The 21,109-nt window shown below is 42.6% G+C and overlaps 1 protein-coding gene across 1 annotated transcript; it reads right to left on the bottom strand.

Moving 5' to 3' along the window:
* Positions 1 to 1,727: 1,727 nt before the first annotated feature.
* acvr1c (activin A receptor type 1C) lies at positions 1,728 to 20,208 on the bottom strand. The gene is made up of 9 exons (XM_076263558.1): positions 20,032 to 20,208; positions 15,586 to 15,816; positions 10,509 to 10,751; positions 9,881 to 10,111; positions 8,973 to 9,140; positions 7,766 to 7,922; positions 7,088 to 7,212; positions 6,236 to 6,366; positions 1,728 to 4,345 (listed from the first exon to the last, which is right to left on the bottom strand). Exons 1-9 carry the CDS (start codon positions 20,096 to 20,098, stop codon positions 4,220 to 4,222), a joined length of 1,479 nt encoding a protein of 492 aa, XP_076119673.1. The 5' UTR covers positions 20,099 to 20,208; the 3' UTR covers positions 1,728 to 4,219.
* Between the last annotated feature and the right edge of the window lie 901 nt (positions 20,209 to 21,109).

Raw genomic sequence — 21,109 nt, 5'->3', positions numbered from 1 at the left:
GCTCCGCATGCGTGCCCGGGCAAGGGCCTGTGAGGGCAGTTATGCGGTGCGCACGGTGGCAGATAAAGGGAGGCTTGAGCCATAGCTTGAGGCCAGAGACTTGCTCCACAAACACAGCACACGGGTCGCTGGAGCCGCGGCATCACATGCGCCTTTTTCCTGAAAAGGCGTATCATGCACAGGTCAGCAGTCACAAAGAAAACAGCTCCGTTTTTTTTTGGGATGGGGTGGGGAGTGGGTGGTGGCGGGGTATTTTTTTTAAATTTCAAAAAAGGCAAAAACATGATTGGGTGAAAAACCTTTATAAGAGTAGAGTTTCTTAAGGGACTGTTAACAAATAGAAGTCTTTGGTCATTGTAATGTTCGATTCAAGCCAAATCAAACTGACCTTCAGCACATTCGGATGTTACCCATGCACTGCCATACAGCTTCCCCCTGTTCAATTGCTCAAGCGAGGAAAGAGGAAATGTGAAATAACTTTTCACTGTTCATATTTTTTTCCGCAGCCCTTGCCTCAATTTCTACAGTAGACCAACAGACAGCTGATTGCTCAACTCAGACATCCTCTGTCCCACTGGCCCCCTCTGTCCTCTTGCATCGCCTTGTGTCCAGCCTGACACAGGACTGTCTGGGCATCAGAACTCCCTCTGTCTTAAGGAGGAAAAGTTCAGCTGAGTTCAAGTTGGATGGAGACAGCAACATGTTTTTCTGTCTACTGTAAAGGGCCTTTTTAAAATATGGTAGGCCATAAGTCATTGTTTAAATCTGTGTCACTTGGTATGAGTGAATTGAATTCTTTGTCATATGCAAGTTCATAGACTTTGAGAGAGGCCCAGGGTGCATGGTATCTCATTCAGAAATGGTTCCTGCCGTTGAACTGCAGGTAACTCTGAATGAGCTATGCTTAGTACAGTATTGGAATGAGTCACATACAAACAAGAGCAAAATGAGTTTACAGAAGCAGAGTTGCAGTAGAATTGCACTTAGATGTGCAAATGATTGTGACGTCAGACATGATTCTAACAGACTTGGGGCTGTTAAGTGATTGAGGCAAGGTGGCCAGTCAAGTGTTACCACACCAGCATTAAGTTTCCACACACACATACATTTGCAACTTGTCTGTCACCTAACTTTCACATACCCACACAAACACACACATGTGCACGCACACACAAACACACACACACATTCACATCTCACACGCACACACACACACATACTCTCTCTCACCATTATCTCATGCTGAGTCATATCTGCAAAGTTCAGGCATGGAATTGCCTGACTGGCTTGCATTTGTTTTAACGGTCAAATCCGTTATAACTGTCAACTTTGCATGTTTAGATCAGGTTAGTGGTAAGAGTTCTCAGTGCAACGGATGTTCTTTGTCAGGAAAAGGACATTGAATGGGGTTTTTAGTTTAGACCACAATGCCTAAAGCATAATCTTTATGACTATTCCTATAAAGAGATGGAGAAACATAATGACCCTCTAACCTGATGTGACATTACAAACTATAACACTTTAATAATACATATTACATACTGTATGTTACATGAACATTTAAGTATCCAATATTAACACATATTGAATACTATTTATAGAATATAAAGATAAAGAGGTTAGTGATGTGGATGGATACATTTAAAAAGATTAATCTCAGATTAATTTATTCATCTCAGTGCGAAGATGAAGGTGAAATTCTCATCTATTGAAATAATACTGACCTCAAATGTTAACCAAAAATACTTTATTCACAGTTAACACACATCTGAATACAATAAATAGAACATGACTTGAGAGATAAAGTATACTGCTAATTGTAATAAGACACAGAGATCGGAACTCAAAGCATAACGTGGAGTATGAGCGCCCATTTTACATGCTTTCAGCATTATAACAAAGTAAAACAAAACAGAAACAGAGATAAATTCCCCAAAGCGTTCTTTGTGGTGTGACTCAGCAAGGAACAACAATGCTGCACCTGGTAAGAATTGAAACCATCTCCTGTTTGGAATGGGCCTTCAACGAGAGACATTGTAACATACAACACTGTTTGCAAACCTGAAGGCATTCATATGTACTGTACTCTATGCAGTGAGTCATTATGTAGCTAATGTGTGAGGGTCACTGACAATACTTCACATGCATAGTGCTATGTTCCAAACCATGCACTTCAGCAGTGTGTATGAGGGTTTTTTTATACCCTATTTGCCCCCCCACTGTAAATGGCGATCCCCAGGACACTACGCTCTGCCTAGTGCATTGCATTTGAATCCAGTGCTATGCGCAGAGACAGGGGCAGACCAGAACACATGCTCACTGTGACATTGGCATGCGCGTGTACACACGCTGGACAGTCAACAAATGAATTGAAACCAAAGACATCAAATGATAGGCCATTGACTGGGTTTAACACTAGGCGTCATGCATAGCAAGTCAGTGTCACAGTGGTATAACTGTTAGTGCAAGAAGATTTTAAGTTAAGTTTTTTCTTTTCATTTTCTTAAGCCACATAAGCAACTAGACACTGTTAAGATAGAAGCATTTTAGGGTCAGTATATATCTATATATATATCTATATATACCCCAAGTCTAAAAACAACAGAGTACATATGAAAGCCTAAGGAGTGCTTGCTTGATTTTTTTTCTCTCTTTAAAAAACAGCCTCCTGTGGTAACAGACCAGAGTGTCTCACACTCACACGCACACAAGCAGCAGCACAGAAAAGAAGAACCCAAGTAACCGCAGACACAAACGGATGCCTGCTTCCAGCTCAGCGCTCACCTGGCGAAGCCCCCAGACAGGGAGATACAAACCAGATTCACTTCATCTTCCTCTTTCAGAGTGTCATAGCAGAGCAATAAAGCCTTTGTATGAGAAAAATGGCAGTACTGTTCATGACAGAGGCAATCAAGCAGTCTCTGTTTACACAAAACACTGTTTTAACACAGCACATATACTTCCCATCTTATATAATGCAAACAGCAAAAGCAAAGTTTCATATACCAATCTGTCAGCAAAGTGCTCTCATAAGTCCTTCAATTATAGTGATTTGTTAATAAGACCTCTAAAATCACTTTTTTACGATCATAATTATATTTGCACATAAAAACATCCAGTAAAGCATTTTCCACTGAAGTTAAATGTATAAACATTGTTTAGTGACACACAGTACAAGAAAAGTGCATCCATTAACACCTTTGAGGATTACAAATTTAGCTATGAAGATCAATAGACATTCATATAATCTCTATATTTTCGCAAGTTTGAAGAAGTAAGGCTTCACTAGACAGAGCCTTCATGATGAAGGCATTGAGTGAATGTTTTCTCTTTTCTCCTACACACACAGTACAGTTCATAGTGTGCACTCAGCTGCACTCTCTAGGTTTTTCTTTGACTGATATGTTTCCCTGATCTTCTCTTCATATGAGTAGCTGGTAAGAGACCAGAGTTCAGTGACATCTGATGTCAGCTGTACCTCTACACAAAGCTAGACAAAAACATATCTACTGAATAGAAATACTTAAAGATGGATTCTGGGCAGAAATGTGCTTAAATTGTCCTCTCTATTTGGCCTCTTGGGTTTCTAGGGGGTACAGAGAAGAGCATCAGGGACATCTCAGAAGAGATATTCGAGGGACAATCACTTAGATGACAAACACAACCACTTGATTGGCCCCTTGGGTAAATGTAGGAGTGTTAATGTGATTGTTTACAGGGAGAGATTCAGACACATTAATCTTCCAGTGGAGACTTTGGTCAGTAGTAGCCAAGTGACTGCCCATCTAAGAAGTGGACTAACACCGAGTCCTCCTCTTCAGCTGAGCCAAGAGTGTTACTCAGTAACATTTACAATCAGTATGCATGAACACCAAGCATATCATTTATGGCACGAGAAAGCAGAGTACATGTGCAACTCATAGCATTTGGCACTTTTAAAAATAGAAAACAAAAATAAAACACTTGAGGTAGCAAAGTATATACACATATCCAAAAGCCTTTCTTTTTCCCTAGAGTCACAGTTTTTGAATACACATGATCTGATTCACATTCAGTTGTGGATATAGAACAGTGGGACGGGGATCCTCGCTGCTAGACACTGGGGTTCTTTGGCATATATTGAAGTCTGTGGGGATGGAGGGGGGTGTTAGGGTCACCTTGCAGTGTCTTTGAGGATTCAGGCTGGACCAGAGCACAACTCGTTCTACCCAGGGGCTGCTCAGTCTTTGATGTCCTTGGTCACCGTCACCTGAGAGATGGTCTTCTTGACCCGCAGGGCGGTGAGTCTCGCGGCGGGGTTGGCGTACCAGCACTCTCGGATGATTTTACCCATCACTCGCAACGCCTGCCAGGTTCAAAGAGACGGGAGATTCAGGACAATTCACACGGACGTGCAAGTGTTCCTCTCTACATTTTTCTCTCTCTTTTTCTCTCCACTAACACACCCACACACACACACACACACACACACACACACAAACATATAAATATTGACACTCTCACAAGCACTAAAACTAATACACATTCCTGAAATATCACCTAGTCTGCAATATAAAGTGACACATCAAAGTGCAAATACAGTCTACAGAGGCCTTCGAGCTGCTCAAGGTTCCTGCAGACAGACAGCACAAAGCCAACTGTGACACCTGATTGCAACGGCAGGGTACTTTACCTTCAACTCTCTCTTCTCCTCCAGACTGCCGTCTCCACCACTTACCTCTCTGTCTTTCTCTCATCTCATTCTGCATCTTCTAAATAAACTTTTCTGGATTTCTTTTTCTTATTTTATCCGTTACTCTTCACTCAACTCCAAGAAAGTTCCTCTTTACCGTTCTTAACTTTTTCGTGTTGGTCTTTCTATTCTCCCCATTGTTCCTGTTTTTGTATTCCCACATCTAGCCCCTAGGGTTAGAGTTAGGATCAGGGTTTCTGCCCACAAATCTGTTTCCTGTCTGTGTTCCACTACTTCTCTCCAACCTCCATCTGCATTTTCATCTCTCTATTCTCCCCCTCCTCTCCTCACAGCTCTGCCACATCTCTCCACTCCTCTCCTCTGTTTTCTCCTCTCCTCTGTTCTCTCCTCTGTCCTCTCCTCTGTTCTCTCCTCTCCTCTGTTCTCTCCTCTGTCCTCTCCTCTGTTCTCTCCTCTGTTCTCTCCTCTCCTCTGTTTTCTCCTCTCCTCTGTTCTCTCCTCTCCTCTGTCCTCTCTTTTGTCCTCTCCTCTGTTCTCTCCTCCTTTCTCCTCTGTCCTCTCCTCTGTTTTCTCCTCTCCTCCCCTCTCCTCTGTCCTCTCCTCTGTTCTCTCCTCTCTTCTGTTCTCTCCTCTCTTCTGTTTTCTCCTCTCTTCTGTTTTCTCCTCTCTTCTGTTTTCTCCTCTGTTCTCCTCTGTTCTCCTCTGTTCTCTCTTCTGTTTTCTCCTCTCCTCTGTTCTCCTCTGTTCTCTCCTCTGTTTTCTTCTCTCCTCTCCTCTGTTCTCCTCTCCTCTGTCCTCTCCTCTCCTCACACCCTTATGAAAATTAACCATGGTTTTACTATGGTTTTTTGGTTTAATGTTTTTTTGGGTAACTATGATAACCATGGTTTATCACTATAGTTGATAAAAAAAGCACCATGCCCCATGTGAGGATCGAACTCACAACCTTTAGATTAGATGACACGCTACCTACTGCACGAATGATGCTTCAGCTGCAGTTGTCAGTACGGAGAGCTCATCAGGGTTTATCACTACAGTTTTATCATAGTTGACTGTCGTTAAACCCTAGCATTACCATGGTAATTAATCATGGTTTTCCTCAGAAGGTATAAACCATGGTTTTCTTCAGAAGGTATAAAGCATAGTTGTTCCTAACCCAACTTTGCAACATCATGGACTGTTACATAGTAGTTACACGGTTACCATTTTAAAACCATAGTAGTAGCACAGTCACCATGAAGTGCAATAGGGGAACCATGGTGGTGGTACTCCTCTGTCTCCTCTCCTCTGTTCTCTCCTCTCCTCTGTTCTCTCCTCTCATCTGTCCTCTCCTCCCCTCTCTCCTTTCCTCCCCTCTGTCCTCTCCTCCCCTCTCTCCTCTCCTCTCCTCTGTCTCCTCCCCTCTGTCCTCTCCTCTCTCCTCTCCTCTCCTCTGTCTCCTCTCCTCTGTTCTCCTCTCCTCTGTCCTTTCCTCTCCTCTGTTCTCTCCTCTCCTCTGTTCTCCTCTCCTCTGTCCTCTCCTCTCCTCTCTCCTTTCCTCACCTCACAGCTCTGCCACTGGTTGGGAATGTTGGGCCGGAGCTTCTGGTCACACACCACCTTCCTCATGTCCTCGATGGACGGATCCGAAGGCACCAAGTCATAATAAGGCAGCTGGAAATCTTCATGGATTCCTGACACAAAAAATGAAATTAAATTGTCAACAAACCTTTTTCAGTCATGTTGAGTTATAACAGCGGCAACACTTCTTTTCAAGGACTCAAGTTGAACATGATTCTAAATATATGGAACACTGTTGTGTTATATGTGAGACAATGACAGAGCAGAGAAAGTTATGTAAACTAAAGAACAACATTTAATTGATCTTACAGACATGCAGACCAACAAGAAAAGTGGCACTGAAAGCGGATTTTACTCAGCAGACTGTTAGAATTTTCCCCTAATTCTTTGGACGATGTTGATATACCGGTTATGTAATTTACACACAACAATAGTCACTAAGCTCTTTAAAATGAGAGAGCCCTAGCTGCAGTTTGCTCCAAATGTTTTGCTACAGTGAGTTTGGGATCACTGCAGTAGCTACAGCTCAACTAGTTAGACATGGCCCAAAACAATTTGGTCACAGAATTAAGAACACATAGCAACAACAACAAGTTTAATGTGTGTTTCCAAATTATTTTTGTAAGTAAGCATGCATTCCAATATATAGTGGTCTGCAAGGCATTGCTTACATTACCATGTAGTCATATCTACTATAGTATGTCAATAGTATATTATGCCCTACGTTCATAGGTGTCTGTGTGTGTGTGCATGAGATGTGGAGTCAGCAGTGAGTCATGGTCTGCAGTGACTCACTGTCCCTGTGCTCTGGTGTTGTGCTGCCACACCTCCTACCTCGAAACGAGCAGCGCCGCGCCAGTTCCCAGAACACCAGCCCCAGCGAGTAGATGTCCGCCCGCTTGAACGTCTCGAAGCTGTTCATATTGATCGTGTCGTCCAGTATTTCAGGCGCCATGTACCTGCAAGGGATGAACTCATTTACTACCAATTAAGGAGAGCTGGAGGGTAGGAGAGAGGGAGGTGGGGAAGGGGGGTGGGGAAGCGGGGTTGCTAGCACGGAGGGTAAACAATGACACATCTGTCCCTTCTCTTTCTCCAGGCAGTAACCTGAACCCAAAGGCAGGTCACTGAGTGGTCAGAGAGATAATGGGGGATGAGCATGTGCATACGTCCTCATCGTCATATTAACATGTGAGAGCATATGGCGAGCTGCAAATAGCCGCTCTAAGCGAGTGGGTGTTGGGAGGGGGGGGGGGGGGGTGTAAGGCCTCGGCTTATTTGGTTTGATACTGCATTATGCATTGGATTAGAGGGCGCACGCCCGACTGGCCAATAATGTCAAACAAGCGATTGCATTTCTATACTGCTTCTCCTTTTCACAGCCTCCGTCCTTCCAAGCTGTCATTTTCGAGGGTGCGAAATCAATATTAATGTGAACACCTGTGTGGACACAGACGGCTTTGAATATGCCATTCGTACATGTAAGACAAGGAGCAGCTGGGGAGGTCTCACCTCTTGGTGCCCACTCGGTGATTGGCTGGGATGTCGATGGTGTTGGTGCCGGAGTCGTGTTTCACAGCCAGGCCCAGGTCGGCGATGACGGCAGTGCCATTCTTCTTCACCAGGATATTTTTGGACTTGATATCTCTGTGAGCAATGGCTGGTTTTCCTGTCGCACATAAAAAAAAAAGCCATGGGCAGTCAGACCCTTCCAACGTGTCTGTCAGGGTTTTTTGTAACTAAACTAATTATAGTCCTCCTGTGAGGTATGGAGGTGTTCAATGATGGGAGAGAAATTAATAGCGAGAGAGAGAGAGAGAGAGAGAGAGAGAGAGAGAGAGAGAGAGAGAGAGAGAGAGAGAAAGAGAGAGAAAACTTGTGCACTTTTGAAATGTGTATGTTGAAGCAGGATACAGCTGGATTTAATACATATTTTTATACATATTTATTTGATAATATTGATAATTATTGATAAAACTGCTGTGTTGTATGTGAGACCATAAAAGAGTAAAGAAAGTTGAGTAAACTAAAGAACAACATTAACATTACAGACATGCAGACAAACTGGAAAAGAACAATTGAAAGCAGATTTTGCTCTGCAGACCATTTGAATTTTCACCTAATTCTTTGGATCATTATCATATCCGTTATGTAATTTATTACACACAACAATAGTCACTAAGCTCTTTAAAATGAGAGCTCTCCAGCTGCAGTTTGTTCCAAATGCCACGGCAATAGCTGTGGTTCAAAGCATGGTCTGACAAAACTGCTACCGAAATGACTACCTGAATGTATAGAGGACAGAATTAAATCCAGTGACACCAATAGTCAAAACATCTCCTCCTTTCTCCTCCAGGCCTCAAATGTTCTTAATGAGCTACACATGAGTGCTTGCACTGGCAGCGATTGAATACATTCAAAAACTATTTTGTTCCTGTATCAATTAAAATTGTCAACAGTCACCTAAAATGAAATAAAAAGCTGAGGTCATAGAGACTGCATCCCATGCTTCGGGTTCCTCAGGAGGATTTCTTTTTTGTCTATTGTCTATTTTAACTGACATACCTATTTATTTCATTGTTTGTGTATCTAGGTCTGTCTGTGTTTGATTACATGGTTGTATGTTTTGTGGAGTTCAAGTAAAAATTTCCCCAATACATATACCTGTCTAAATATATCTGTCTATCTATGAATCTAGCAGAGAAAGCAGGCCTCTCACCCTGAGTGCCAATGATCTCCATGTGGAGATGGGCCAGGCCGCTGGCGATGGAGAGGGCCAGCACGATCATGGCTTCCACCGACAACGTGTACCTGTTCAGGTAGTCAAACAAGGAGCCGTGCTCGTGGTACTCAGACACCAGCCACAGCTGTGTCCACGAGCCATTATCTGAGGAGAGGAGACACAGAGAGAAAGAGAGAGAGAGGGAGAGAGAGAGAGAGAGAAAGAGGGGGTACACCATGAGCTTTCTGCTTCCATGTCAGAGCACCAGAGCACATCACATGCTCCTCTTCCTGAGCCAGGTTTCCAAGCGACAAGACATCTATTCTTTTATTGTCTGAGATCGCCTGTTCCCAATAAAAGGAGGAGTAAACACACACACACACACACACACACACACACACACCATACACACACCATACACACACCATACATACACACACACTCGGTAAATGACACTCCGACTAAGCTCAGCAGGGATGCACACGTGTAATCCCGTTGCAGGAACATGCCGCTGTGCTGATTACTGAAATTACCCCACCCATCAGCATGAAAAATTAAGACTTCTACAACAAGCCAGGATTCACAGCGTTGGTTACTTAGAGATGATACTCTATTCTCAGTCACACATATAATCATGTGATTCATATGATGCTCTGTTCAGAACAATTTCACAGCTCACTGTGAAATGGTTCACTGCATAAAGCTGCGGTGGATTGTCTGACCTTTATGAAGACAAGCATAAATCTAGAAATAAAATTTGGTTTTATGTTAAAAAAACAACAACAACAACTCTGATTTCCACATCTAGATTCCATGCTCTCAAACTAGTTTGAAAGAACTTGTGTGTCCTTTACTTAGTCTTTGAACTCCAGGAAAAGTAACGGAACTCCATGTGAGTGACTCACCTTTGTTGTCCGCGGCGATGAAGCCCAGGATGTTCTCGTGGCGAAGCATGATGGTCTGATAGATCTCGGCCTCGCGGAACCAGGAGCGCTCGTCTCTGGAGGAGAAGATTTTGACAGCCACGTCCTCACCACGCCACTTGCCCCGCCACACCTCCCCAAAGCGCCCCTTGCCGATGCTCTCCTGGAGGACGATGGTACGGGCAATGGTCCGCTGAACCAGCAGCGGCAAACCTGACAGGCATAATAAAATACATTATGATAAATAATCGCTAACCACCATTAATAACCACTAATTCCAGTCTAAAATCACTTGAGTAACACACTTTAGTTTCCTGCATATGCCATAGTTCTTTGTTTGGTCAATTCTCATGGGAAAGAAATTGAGAGACTATCATAACATGTCATGTGAAACATGTCATAGATAGTAATCATGCACAGTTAGCATTTTAGCCAGTTTTGGCCATCATCAAAGAAACATGAAAAACTTGACTTAACAGACCTAGGATTGTGTGCAAAAACAAGTTTTTCTCAGCACACACTATTAATGAGCAGGGAAAGGACCTTTCAAAGAGATTTCCGGCCCCAATCCAACCCCTTACCACCCGCCCCATTCAGGAGAGCCACTGACCAGAGCCTGACCCAGAGGTGCTCATGTCATAGATCAGGTCCTTCAGACACTTCTCGGCGGACATGAGGCTTTGGTCGTCCAGCGGCTCCTCCACGTCCTGCTTGTGGCCTCTGGCGTGGGCACAGCGCTGACCCTGCAGGATGCACACGCCTATCATGATTCCCACACACAGCAGGCACGAGGGCACTAGGATCACCGCTGCCAGCTCCAACCGGCCCCAGCCAGGCCCTTCAGGAGGCTTCTCTGGAAACACACACACACACACACACACACACACACACACACACACACAGATTTAATTATAGAATTCTACTAATGGAAAGAGATGTTGAAATGTGAAATCCTCTGACCTATAAACCTCTGTTCATGTAATGGGGAGGTTTACAAAATATCTTCTAGTTTTGTATGATAGTGTATGTCAAATGCAACACTATCAAGCCCATGAGACAATGTAACTAACTGTCTAATTGTCATTTATCAAAATGACTACGCCCTCTACTGTTAAAATATAACCATCAATAACATGTGGATAAGCAACACAAACAGCAGGTAATGTACAGGCTGACTTTAGTTAAAAATACAGACATTTTGTACAATAAAAATATAATTTTGTTATTGTTTTCAATATGCATTTCTTTCTCTCTCGCTCTATTCTCTCTTACACTCTGCAGGAAATTGACTTTTAAGGACGGAGGGCTAGAATAGCAGGGTATTCTGATGGAATCAATATGGATTCAGCAAATGAATGTGCTCTATACAAACTAGCTGGCTTTTCACTGTTTAGGCTGGGATGACTACAAGTGAGAAAGGTATTCAGCTGTAGCAGGGACAAAAGTCAATATGTAAATAACAGCCCTTTCACAAAAGCCTAAGTGTGAATAAAGTCTGAATCATCTTCATGACAAAACATCAAATGAGATGTTAATCGAGATTAAACTCCTCGCTGCAATCTAATTTATTATCAGTGTGCCCACTAAAAAAAACAATTACTCATAGTATGTGCAAAAGAAGATGAAAGATCAGTGGAAGCAATCTGGCCTCTGTGCAAGCCATGTGATTAAGTATCCTTCAGGGGAATAGTGAGGGGCATTGACTTTTAGACGGCTGTCCTTGATGCGCAGAGTGGGCGAGAAGCAAGGTGACTTAGCTGAAAACAGCTCTGAGATGCCAACAAAATCTCTAATCAATGCCTCAGTCTTCCACAGACTGGTCCAATATGATGATAGGAAGAGGAGCACTAATGTTAGTTGATTATTTATTTTATCAACTCATTGTTTTTTTTTGCACTTTTGAAATGACATGTGGTGCAATACTTTGTGAAGCAATATTTGTTGATTTCTTTTTTCCCCTGATTTGTGTTGAAAATGAATACCACTTTCATAAAACAAGCATCCAAGCATATATCTTTACCCATTGGGACCAGTGGGGGATGTTGCAATGCTTGCTGAGAAGTTGGGACCAGATAGGGAGTAGCCTACGTGTGTGACAAGAACCAGAGTTGGGTATTTCAAAATGTGTTTTTTACTTTCCACCAGAAATAAAAAAAAAACAGTCCAACTGGACCAAAAGTGGCAGAATCAGTCTGTCAGTTGAATGGGGAATTGTGTGATTCATGTGGAAGGGAGTGAAACTGGAGGCTCATACAGGAGGCACATTTCAAGTCAGCAAAACACAGATGACATTTAAAGGTACATGCCAACTTTCTGTGAAATTAGCTTATTAGTTATTAATTAGTTAGTTAGTTAGACCAGTTAGCCTATAGCTAGCCTATAGCTAAAAGAACACTATAGGCTAGCTGTTCTAACTCACTTCCAGTTAATTATGCTAAGCTAGGCTCACGGTTTCAAACTGGATTACTGCTCGTACAGAGAAGAGAAGGGTATGTATCCTCTTATCTAACTCTGGGGTTGACGGCAAATAAGCTAATTTTCCAAAAAGTTCCTTTGAGGTCAAGGGTGGAAAACAGACAGAGTTTGGCAGTGGCTACAATTTCAACTGAGACAGCTGTACAGCATATTTGACATGAGAATATCACTCCATATTATAGAACGTAGAGTTGGACTGTCAGATATCTGAATGCTTCCAGTCCTCTGGGTATTTCACCTGCTGAAGTAGTGGCTTGTCTCAGCCCTCTGTAGGCCTCCTATCCATCATTGTGTCGCCTTCAATCCGATTAGCCATATTTCAGTGTCTCTCTGGCCAGGCTTATGTTGCTTCTGGAAGATTATACAAATGTATGCAAAACTGCAACACGTGCCAGGCTAAGGCGGGCAAGTGGTGCGTATCCTCAGGTGTGAGCACATTAACATTGCAAACAGCCACCCTTCATATGAGCAAAAAGATATAGCCCTCCTGATAAGAGAGGATCTTTGACCTCTCAAAGAGCTGTATGGCTGTGAACAGAGACACACTATAGCATCTCTATATCCTTGGCATATATATTTACTCATGGCTCAGATGAAAACCATAAAGCCAGAGAGATATGGTGTGCCTTAAGGCATTATAGATAGACACGCTCTGCTTTTTAGGAATATCTTTGGTTTCTGTTTACCCAAATGTGTCTTATCAGCATAACTGTAGTGAGCCAAGGCCATAATGTGCACGTGAAAGGCTTTGGGGTACTGTGATGCAATGAGGATACATGAGCTTTCTGAATGTACTTCAACAGCCTCTTGGGAGGAATGCAGTCTTAATGAAGATGTGATGTTAAAAGCCGCGGTGGATGACCACAGGGTTGTGGCCACTCTTGATGCAGGGGCGTGGGCTAACTCGATGCTAACGAGACACAGCCAGAGAAAACCATTGATTTTGGTTGGGCCAATTCACCAGTGCGAGCCTTTGGATGAGGCCACAGGTCCAACACCCCGCTGACATCCACTCCCCCACAGCACTTTGGCTCATTTCATAGGCCTGCCAGACTGCTCGGACAACTGCCGAAGTGCTTTGTTGTTGATGTGATTGGTCCATAAGTGCTTTCTGAAAAAACAGCACGCATGAACACAAAAAGCTCAGACTCTTTTTCCTTCCATTGCTTTCCCATCGCTTTGGTCATTTAACAAGCACTTGTGAATCGCCGAATCACTCAGTCTCAGTGCGTACAATCAATGTGGTAACCAGGGGAACAGCCATTACAAGCTTCACTGCATTGCGGTGTCAGGCGTCACAGCTGGGTAACACAGAGGTGGAACACTCCCATAGATACACTGCCCTTTGGATCAATAGCCCACTCATATACACATGCACTAGAGGGCCAAGTGGGGTTGTTTGTTGTTAGCATTTCCTTAACCTTTTAGCATTCAGTGATAATACAACCTGACAAAAATAATTCTGCTTATCTTAATGAATTAATAATTTAAAGGGACACCAGGCAATGTTTTTGTGTTAATTAATCATCTTCGTAAGTTGGTATATGGTTAAATTACTCATTACAGGGCAAATGAAGACTCTCTCGCCCGCCCCTACTGCCTGTAGGAAGAATATCCCGCTTGCAAGTTCAGTGTATCCGACCCGCCGACCTTCAGTCTCACAAAGTCTCAGACATCGCGAGAAGCAGGATCAGTTTACATCCTGCATCCACAAGCACAGAGTCAGGCTAACGAAACGCTAGCGATTGTTGCAAACGTGTGTATAATGGCAGAGCCGGCGAAGAAGCAGCGAAAACCCTTGACGGAAGATGCAAAGAAGGAAGAGCTTCAGACCGAGCGAGGGCTCGCACACGTATCGACACGTACAGACGCTAGGAGGAGCTTCGTAGAGAAAAAGCATCAGGCTTGCCTGGTGTCCCTTTAAGGCAATAGATTTCCTCCTGTGTGAGTTGCCTCATTGTCTAATGCAGTATGTACTATAAAAATATTATCTATCGAAACTTTAAAAACTTAGCTGACCCAAACCATACATTAACACAGGAAGTCCCGCCCCTTTCCTATGCCTCTGCAAAACACCCTACTTACAATTCTTGACAGGATGAGGAATAATGCAAAGTGCAATGTCATAATATTCCCAAAATATCCATTACTATACTGATAAAACTATGGCACATATGATGAGAGACACTATACTGTTCCATTCTGTGCAGAACAATGCCTCAAAGGCTATTTCAGAGAGTACAAATGACAAATGTATCAGTCCATACTATATATACACAAATTTAATCCCATTGAAAAACAACCAGATGACTATACCAACAACAACACTTGTCTACTAATTACCTCAGGCATTTCTGGGGCCATTATCTAAAACTCTTGCCAACTCAGGTGTCTGACCAGCTAACAAGCGGATGAGTGCAAGGCTTTGCAGGAACGAGAGAGGTATTTATAAACCCTCCCAACCACGTCACAGACTGCCCTGAGGTACACCCTGCTAGCACTATTATGTCACAGGATATAGACGTGGATCATCCCCCTGTGTGTGTCTGGCAAGGCTGTGGGTCTGAGCCCCAGGGAAGGAAACAGGGAAGGCCTGCTTGGGTGGAGGGGCCCAGCGGAGGGTGGGGGTGAGGGTGGGATACCACTCCCCTGACACCCAGCCGACTGGTCATGTAAAGGTCCAGACAAACACACCCACGCGGTTGGACAATCTGTGCCTGAATAATGGAGCCGAGCTATGAGGCAGGAGGAGAAGAGGAAAGGTCACCTGGTATTTTGGCTAATGAGTGGGTTTCCAGACAAACGTGAAAAGCCATCCTGGCACTTTTTAATTAAACATTGGTGAACTCCAGCGGCGCAGTTTGTTTGCTTAGCAACCAGTCAGCACTCTGAAACCCCACAGTGCATCTTTGTTATTCATTAGATTTATTCAGAAACTGATGATACCTACAAGACTCTCTTGTCTCAAAGATGCTATTGAGCCGAATTTCAATTCAGAGCCATCATGTGGCCATGATAAATTGCTGACAAAGATATTCTCATGTAGAAGGGCAATAAAAATGAATTACCATTTTTTTGGTCAAAGTTACTCAGCAAAACAGATAGTTTGACAAAGTAGTTGCAAGCTAGTAGTTAACCGAGCAGCAGAAGCCCATCTTCCCACAGGCTGGGAGTTCCAGGTCTGAGGTGAGAGCTGGAGGTAAGCAGCATACCCGGATGCAAGTGCAGGGTCTCGTTGTTGCAGAAGTCGGTGAAGCAGCAGTTCCTCTTGGAGACGTTCCGCGAGCTGTAACAGAACACCTGGCCCCTCATCTCCGAGGGCGACAGGCAAGACTTGACGGCCTCCTCCCTGCCGTTGATGAGCATGACGGAGTTCCAGCAGGCCCCGTCCGCCCCCGTCTCACAGGTGTTGTTGGCACACAGCTGACACACACACTTCAGAGCTGGAGGAGAGAGGACAGAGGAGAGACAGAGTCTTCATCAAAAACAATCAAATGTGACGACACTGCAATTTATTTGGCTTTGTAGTCAGTCTGAATGATATCAGTGCTGCTATAGCCGTTTTTGTGGAAGAAAAAGAGACAAAAAAAAAAGCGATCGAGATAAGGACCTTGAACAATGGCATATAAAAACACACCTGTGACAGCTTGAAGCTACTTGGAGGCTTTCTTTTGAAAGGTTCCCTGACTGAACCTAAAAGAATAAGAAATCAACAGACACTTCCATCCCACTCCCATTGTAGTCTCCTTCATAACAAAAGGGCTGTAAATAGACGGGCAGAAATTGGCTTTAATCCTGTTAGCTATAGGTTTTTCAGAGCCATCCATGGTAGCTGGTGGCTATTTGCTCTCTTAAGACACTGTCTTCCCTGTGACATAACACAGATTGTTCACTTTAATTGCAGGAGAAATGTGCTTAATGCCACTTAGTCTAACACCCTAGCTAATCTTTACAGCTCGTCTGTACCTGCACTGTCCAGAGAAAGTCATCAACAACGCAGTGCTCAGCTTGTCAGTGGCAAATTGTGACTTTCACTGAGACCATCTGAAACTCTTTTCTGTGCTGTCTGAAGTTCTGATTGAGGGCAATGAGATTCGACCCAGACTCCATTGGATTTGTAAGTGAGATTGAAAATCTTTCAGTGAGGAATCACTCTGCTCTCTGAGCATACATCAGCACACTACAAATGTATAAATACATAGAAGAAAGAGTTCATTCCAGAGGGTATCGACTTTTCACAGAAAGTCAACACTTCCTTCAATAAACATCACATCAAAGTGAAGTCTCTCCTTGTTATTCAAGCTAAACTTATTAAACATCCGCCTCCATCCTGTTTTCAGATTTACAACGTTCTTTTTAATCAACCAACGTATGGCATTTTTGCTTGAGCTGTTCAGCGGTATAACTCTCCCTCAACATACACCGAATGATCTCAAAAAAACGCTGCCCTCATTGAAACTCAATGACGTCAAGAATCAGAGTTTAAGTGCTCAGTGACCATTATTCAGGGTTCCCAGGAGTCATAGAATTTCTGGAATATCATGGAATTTTGGAACATGGAAAGTCAGGGAATTTCATATTTTTGGGGGCATAGTCATGGAATATCAGGGAACTTTGTTGTAGCACTTTAAAGTTTACTTGCCAAAATACATTAATACAAATATTTAATGTGTATATCTGGTTATTAGATTTACAGTTTACTTGAGTAGCCCAACTTCTTAACCAACTGTTTATTCAATGCTCATTTATTAATTTCCCGCTCTAAAAAAGTAATAGATTATAGAGTAATACATCATTTTGTCAGGGAAAAGTCATGAAATTTTACATTTGACTTAGAGTGGGAACCCTGATTATCAAGCAGGCACAGTAAATCTGACCTTTGAAAAAAAATATATGAACCCACTCTGATGGTCCCATGGGTGGATATTTTAGAAATGTGCATACAAGTGTAAATGTATACAGTTGTATTACATCTTGTCCTGAGCTGTATTCAGGGTTATCAGGAGTATAATCAACCTAGACACCTGTGAATATTTGCATTCACATTCACACATATCGTATCCTTTACAGTGCACAATAAAAAATCACATATAGCCTATAGGAGTGCTCTCTCTTTGACACATTACCAGCCTGTCTGGGGCAATATAAGTAGTTAAGTGCCTAAAATGAGGACTATCAGCCACAAAGCCAAGGGGGTAAATGCTCCCACAGGTGTAATTGACCTCGGAGTGATGGCACAGCCTCCGAGTGATGGCACAGCTGATCCATAAACACTGGTTCATTTCAGCTGGAGATTGGGGCAATTTTCCTGTCTGACAGGCTGAACCTTTTTGGGGTGTTTTTTTTTTTACTTTGGTTTCACTGAGACATATCACTCATCCTGTTTCCAAACCCCAGACATCATCGTCCACTCTAATATATTTGGGCTGAGTGCAGCTGAATTCTCAAAAGAGGAGCACACCGTCTGCACTTATTATGCAGAGCTCCATCTTGCAGTGAGCAATGTGTCCAGATTGATGAGGCAATTTGGTGCAGATCTAAATACAGAACAACATGCCACACACTCTCTCTGTGTACATATGTACACTCTTAAAACTAATGTGTTGAAAACAACATAACTTGCATTGTTTTAACACATCTCTGTGTCCAGATAGGGACAACACAAGTTTGTGTTGTTTCCTTTTTTATTTGTTACACAAAATGTGTTGAAAATAACACCGCTTGTGTTGAAAACAACACAACTTGCATTGTTATTTTAACACATCTCTGTGTCCAGATAGGGACCACACATTTGTTTTAAGAGTGTAGAGAGGGTATGGACTGATAAAGTGCCCTAAATACTCAAATGGTGTGGGAGCTCAACCATTGTAACAGAGAAGGTGATATATGGCCCATATGCAATACTCATATCTTTTCCTACTCATTTCAGGACTCATTTCAGCGGCAAAGGTCTTTTCCATAAGTGACAGATTTTCTATCATTCTGAGTGTATAGTGACAGCCATGTGCTGTCCATTTCTGCCTGCTTATGCATGTTCTCTGTCACTAGCCAGGACAGAACACAACTAAGGGCACAATCACACTGTGCCATCTGTCCCGTATCTGAGTATGTTTGACCCCCAAAGTCCAGTTTGTTTGGCCAGTGTGATCACTCCGTACCATACCTGGACATGGGCCGCTTTTCGGTGCCCGGGTACACTTGAGGAGGTGGGACACAGTACAGTTGGACTTATGATGACGCCGATGCCAAGATTCTAGAGCACAGCAGCTCAACCGTGCCTGGGTACAGTTTGATAGTATGCAGTGTGAGTGCAAACCAAGAAAGGGAGAGAACCGTACCCTGGCACAGTACAAGTGACCGTGCCCAGTTTTAGTACGCTCTTAGTGACTTGGTCAGTAATGACACAACTTGAATACTTTAAGTATTCATTTGCATTCAGGTTTTTGTGCAGTGGTTTCAATGAAGCAGTGATGACATGGATTGACCAGAAGAGGTGTGTTTTAGTAAGTAAGTAATTTGAATGTACATAGCACACATATCCAAAGTGCTTCACAATAAAATAAAATACAACTGATAGCTCCAGACAAAAAAACAACAACTTTTCTTTTGAATGGACAAACAGAATACACACATATTTCAAAATGGGATTGAATAAAACTTAGTGCTGATTTAATGCCAGATCAGAACAGAACTAACTCTGTGTCTAGCAACTATGAGGTCAATAACTGCACCATAGACTAATCCTGGACTGTGTTCTAGGAAAACTGGAATTAGATTAACTTGTATCTTGAGCCCATGAAATAATGATTTAAATATGTTTTAAATGTTGGGTAATCCTGTGACACTTATACAGTTACTGCTGTTTATAAAGCTATTAGTTTGATTCATACATCTAATGGCTCTTTTGTTGCATGATATTTTCAGAGAGAGGTATTTATAAACCCTCCCAACCAACAATATTTTAATAATTTCAGTTTCAGCAGTGCTGGTCAGCTTTGCTTTTTAACATATTTTATATAGTCATTGTGTTATAAAAGCTGACAGATGTCAGCAAAGATTCAGTAAATTTAGTTTAAATATTTAATTGTCAATAGCTTAAGTCTAAAACGGTTTTGACGCGTATTGTTTGCAAGACAGTTTAACACTTAAAAGTAAGGAGCTGAGTTTTTCGCACTTTAAAAAGGTATGCAGCCTCAGATTAAATAAAGATAGGCTATAGTCTATGACGAGAGTTTTATGCTTGCAGTAAAGGTTTTCCCAACGCACCTGTGATCTGCTAATAAAATAATGAGAAACTCAGCACTGATCTTTTGACTTTCCCTATAAGTCTGTTATATAATGACCCCATTTAATTGCATAATGTCCAGAGTCCATGAGAAAATCGCTTATGTTAGTTAAAATTCATAATGAATGAAAGTAATCATCCGCCTGTCTGTGGTCATGGAGTTCATGCGCGCGCTTTCCCCATATTTTTGTATCTAAGAAGATTAATTACGTGCGCAGTAATGCAAGAAGTTAACAGGTAGCTGGATTTCTTCTGAGTATTTTAAAGTCAATGTCATGTTTAGTTTGTATGAACAGCTACATCTAGCTCAGTCCTGTAATATATTTCACTAGTGAACTACAGCGTAGAAGAAAGTGAAAATAAACTGCTGTACCTGAGGTGAGCTGAGCGACGGAGAGAAATATCAACGTCGCCTCAACTGTGTACCTGAAGCGACTCATGATGGGAGGTAGCCTACATCTGCTTGACTCCAACACAGACGGTCTACACGGCTTTTCGCAGCAAAGTCATGGCAGTGTTATTCGATGTTATTCCTTCACCCACATTTCAGTACTGCTCCACTCTAAATAACCAGAGCGAAAACTGAATACGCAATAGGAGTTTTGCCCCGCCTCCGTTGCCTGGAATGTAAGAGGATTAATGAGCAGACCTAGCGATAAATACGTGTGGATGTGGAGATGAACTTCTGCGTTGGTGACGGCAAGCTTGCTTAACAGTACTGCCACCCCGGTAAACAAAATATCAAGTGCACCGCATGGAGCATGTTTCTGACGACTGACGCGTCTTGATGCGTCGAAGTGAGTTGTTAACATGCGGATTATGGGGAATCTCAATAGTTGACAGTCGCGCTGAATCCTTGTCAAAACAGGGATAAACTATACTTTTCACTATGCTTATTAAATAAATCCCATTTGTTTAACAACTCACATGTTGAATTACATGTATAAATAACTACTGTGGATAGAGTTGCATTTTCTATTTGGTGTACAATTGGCTGTGGCGGTGTGGAAAACTTTCTAACCAGATAGTGACACACCCTTATCATACAAGAGTTGACAGCTCTGGAGCGACTTGGGTCATCCAAATAGAACCAGGTCAAGGGTGCAGTATAACAACAACTGCTTGCCCCAGGCCAGGGTCTGCCAATCATGTACAGAGTCCTGGGCACACAAACACATTTATTTTCAAACCTCCCCAGTTGCACATAGAACTTTAATTAAATATTTTTTCTAAATATTCTCCTGATCAGAGAACCTTTCATTTATTATACTTCTTTAATTTATTATACAGCAGAGAAAGTAAATAAATGCAACACAGATTAAGAGCAATGTTGTACTCAATGTTCTGGGAAAATTGGGGTTGTATTTATGAGTGTATCATGTCCATTATGAGGGTGCTGCCATAACATTGGTCAGGGCAATAACGCTAACACTATTATGTTCCACTTGGTA

Source organism: Alosa pseudoharengus, unplaced genomic scaffold, assembly GCF_046254945.1.
Source record: "Alosa pseudoharengus isolate Yale_2024_CS ecotype anadromous, Long Island Sound unplaced genomic scaffold, YU_APseudo_1.1 YU_APseudo_1.1_scf_3, whole genome shotgun sequence".
Taxonomy (NCBI): Eukaryota; Metazoa; Chordata; class Actinopteri; order Clupeiformes; family Clupeidae; genus Alosa; species Alosa pseudoharengus.
This window is presented reverse-complemented; position numbering and strand designations above follow the sequence as displayed.

Coding starts and splice junctions, on each gene's coding strand:
- acvr1c (XM_076263558.1), bottom strand. CDS start 20,098: ATGAGTCGCTTCAGGTACACAGTTGAGGCGACGTTGATATTTCTCTCC. Junction 10,752..15,585: donor GACCCTGCACTTGCATCCGG/GTATGCTGCTTA, acceptor GTGTGTTTCCAG/AGAAGCCTCCTGAAGGGCCT. Junction 10,112..10,508: donor CACCTCTGGGTCAGGCTCTG/GTCAGTGGCTCT, acceptor TATGCCTGTCAG/GTTTGCCGCTGCTGGTTCAG.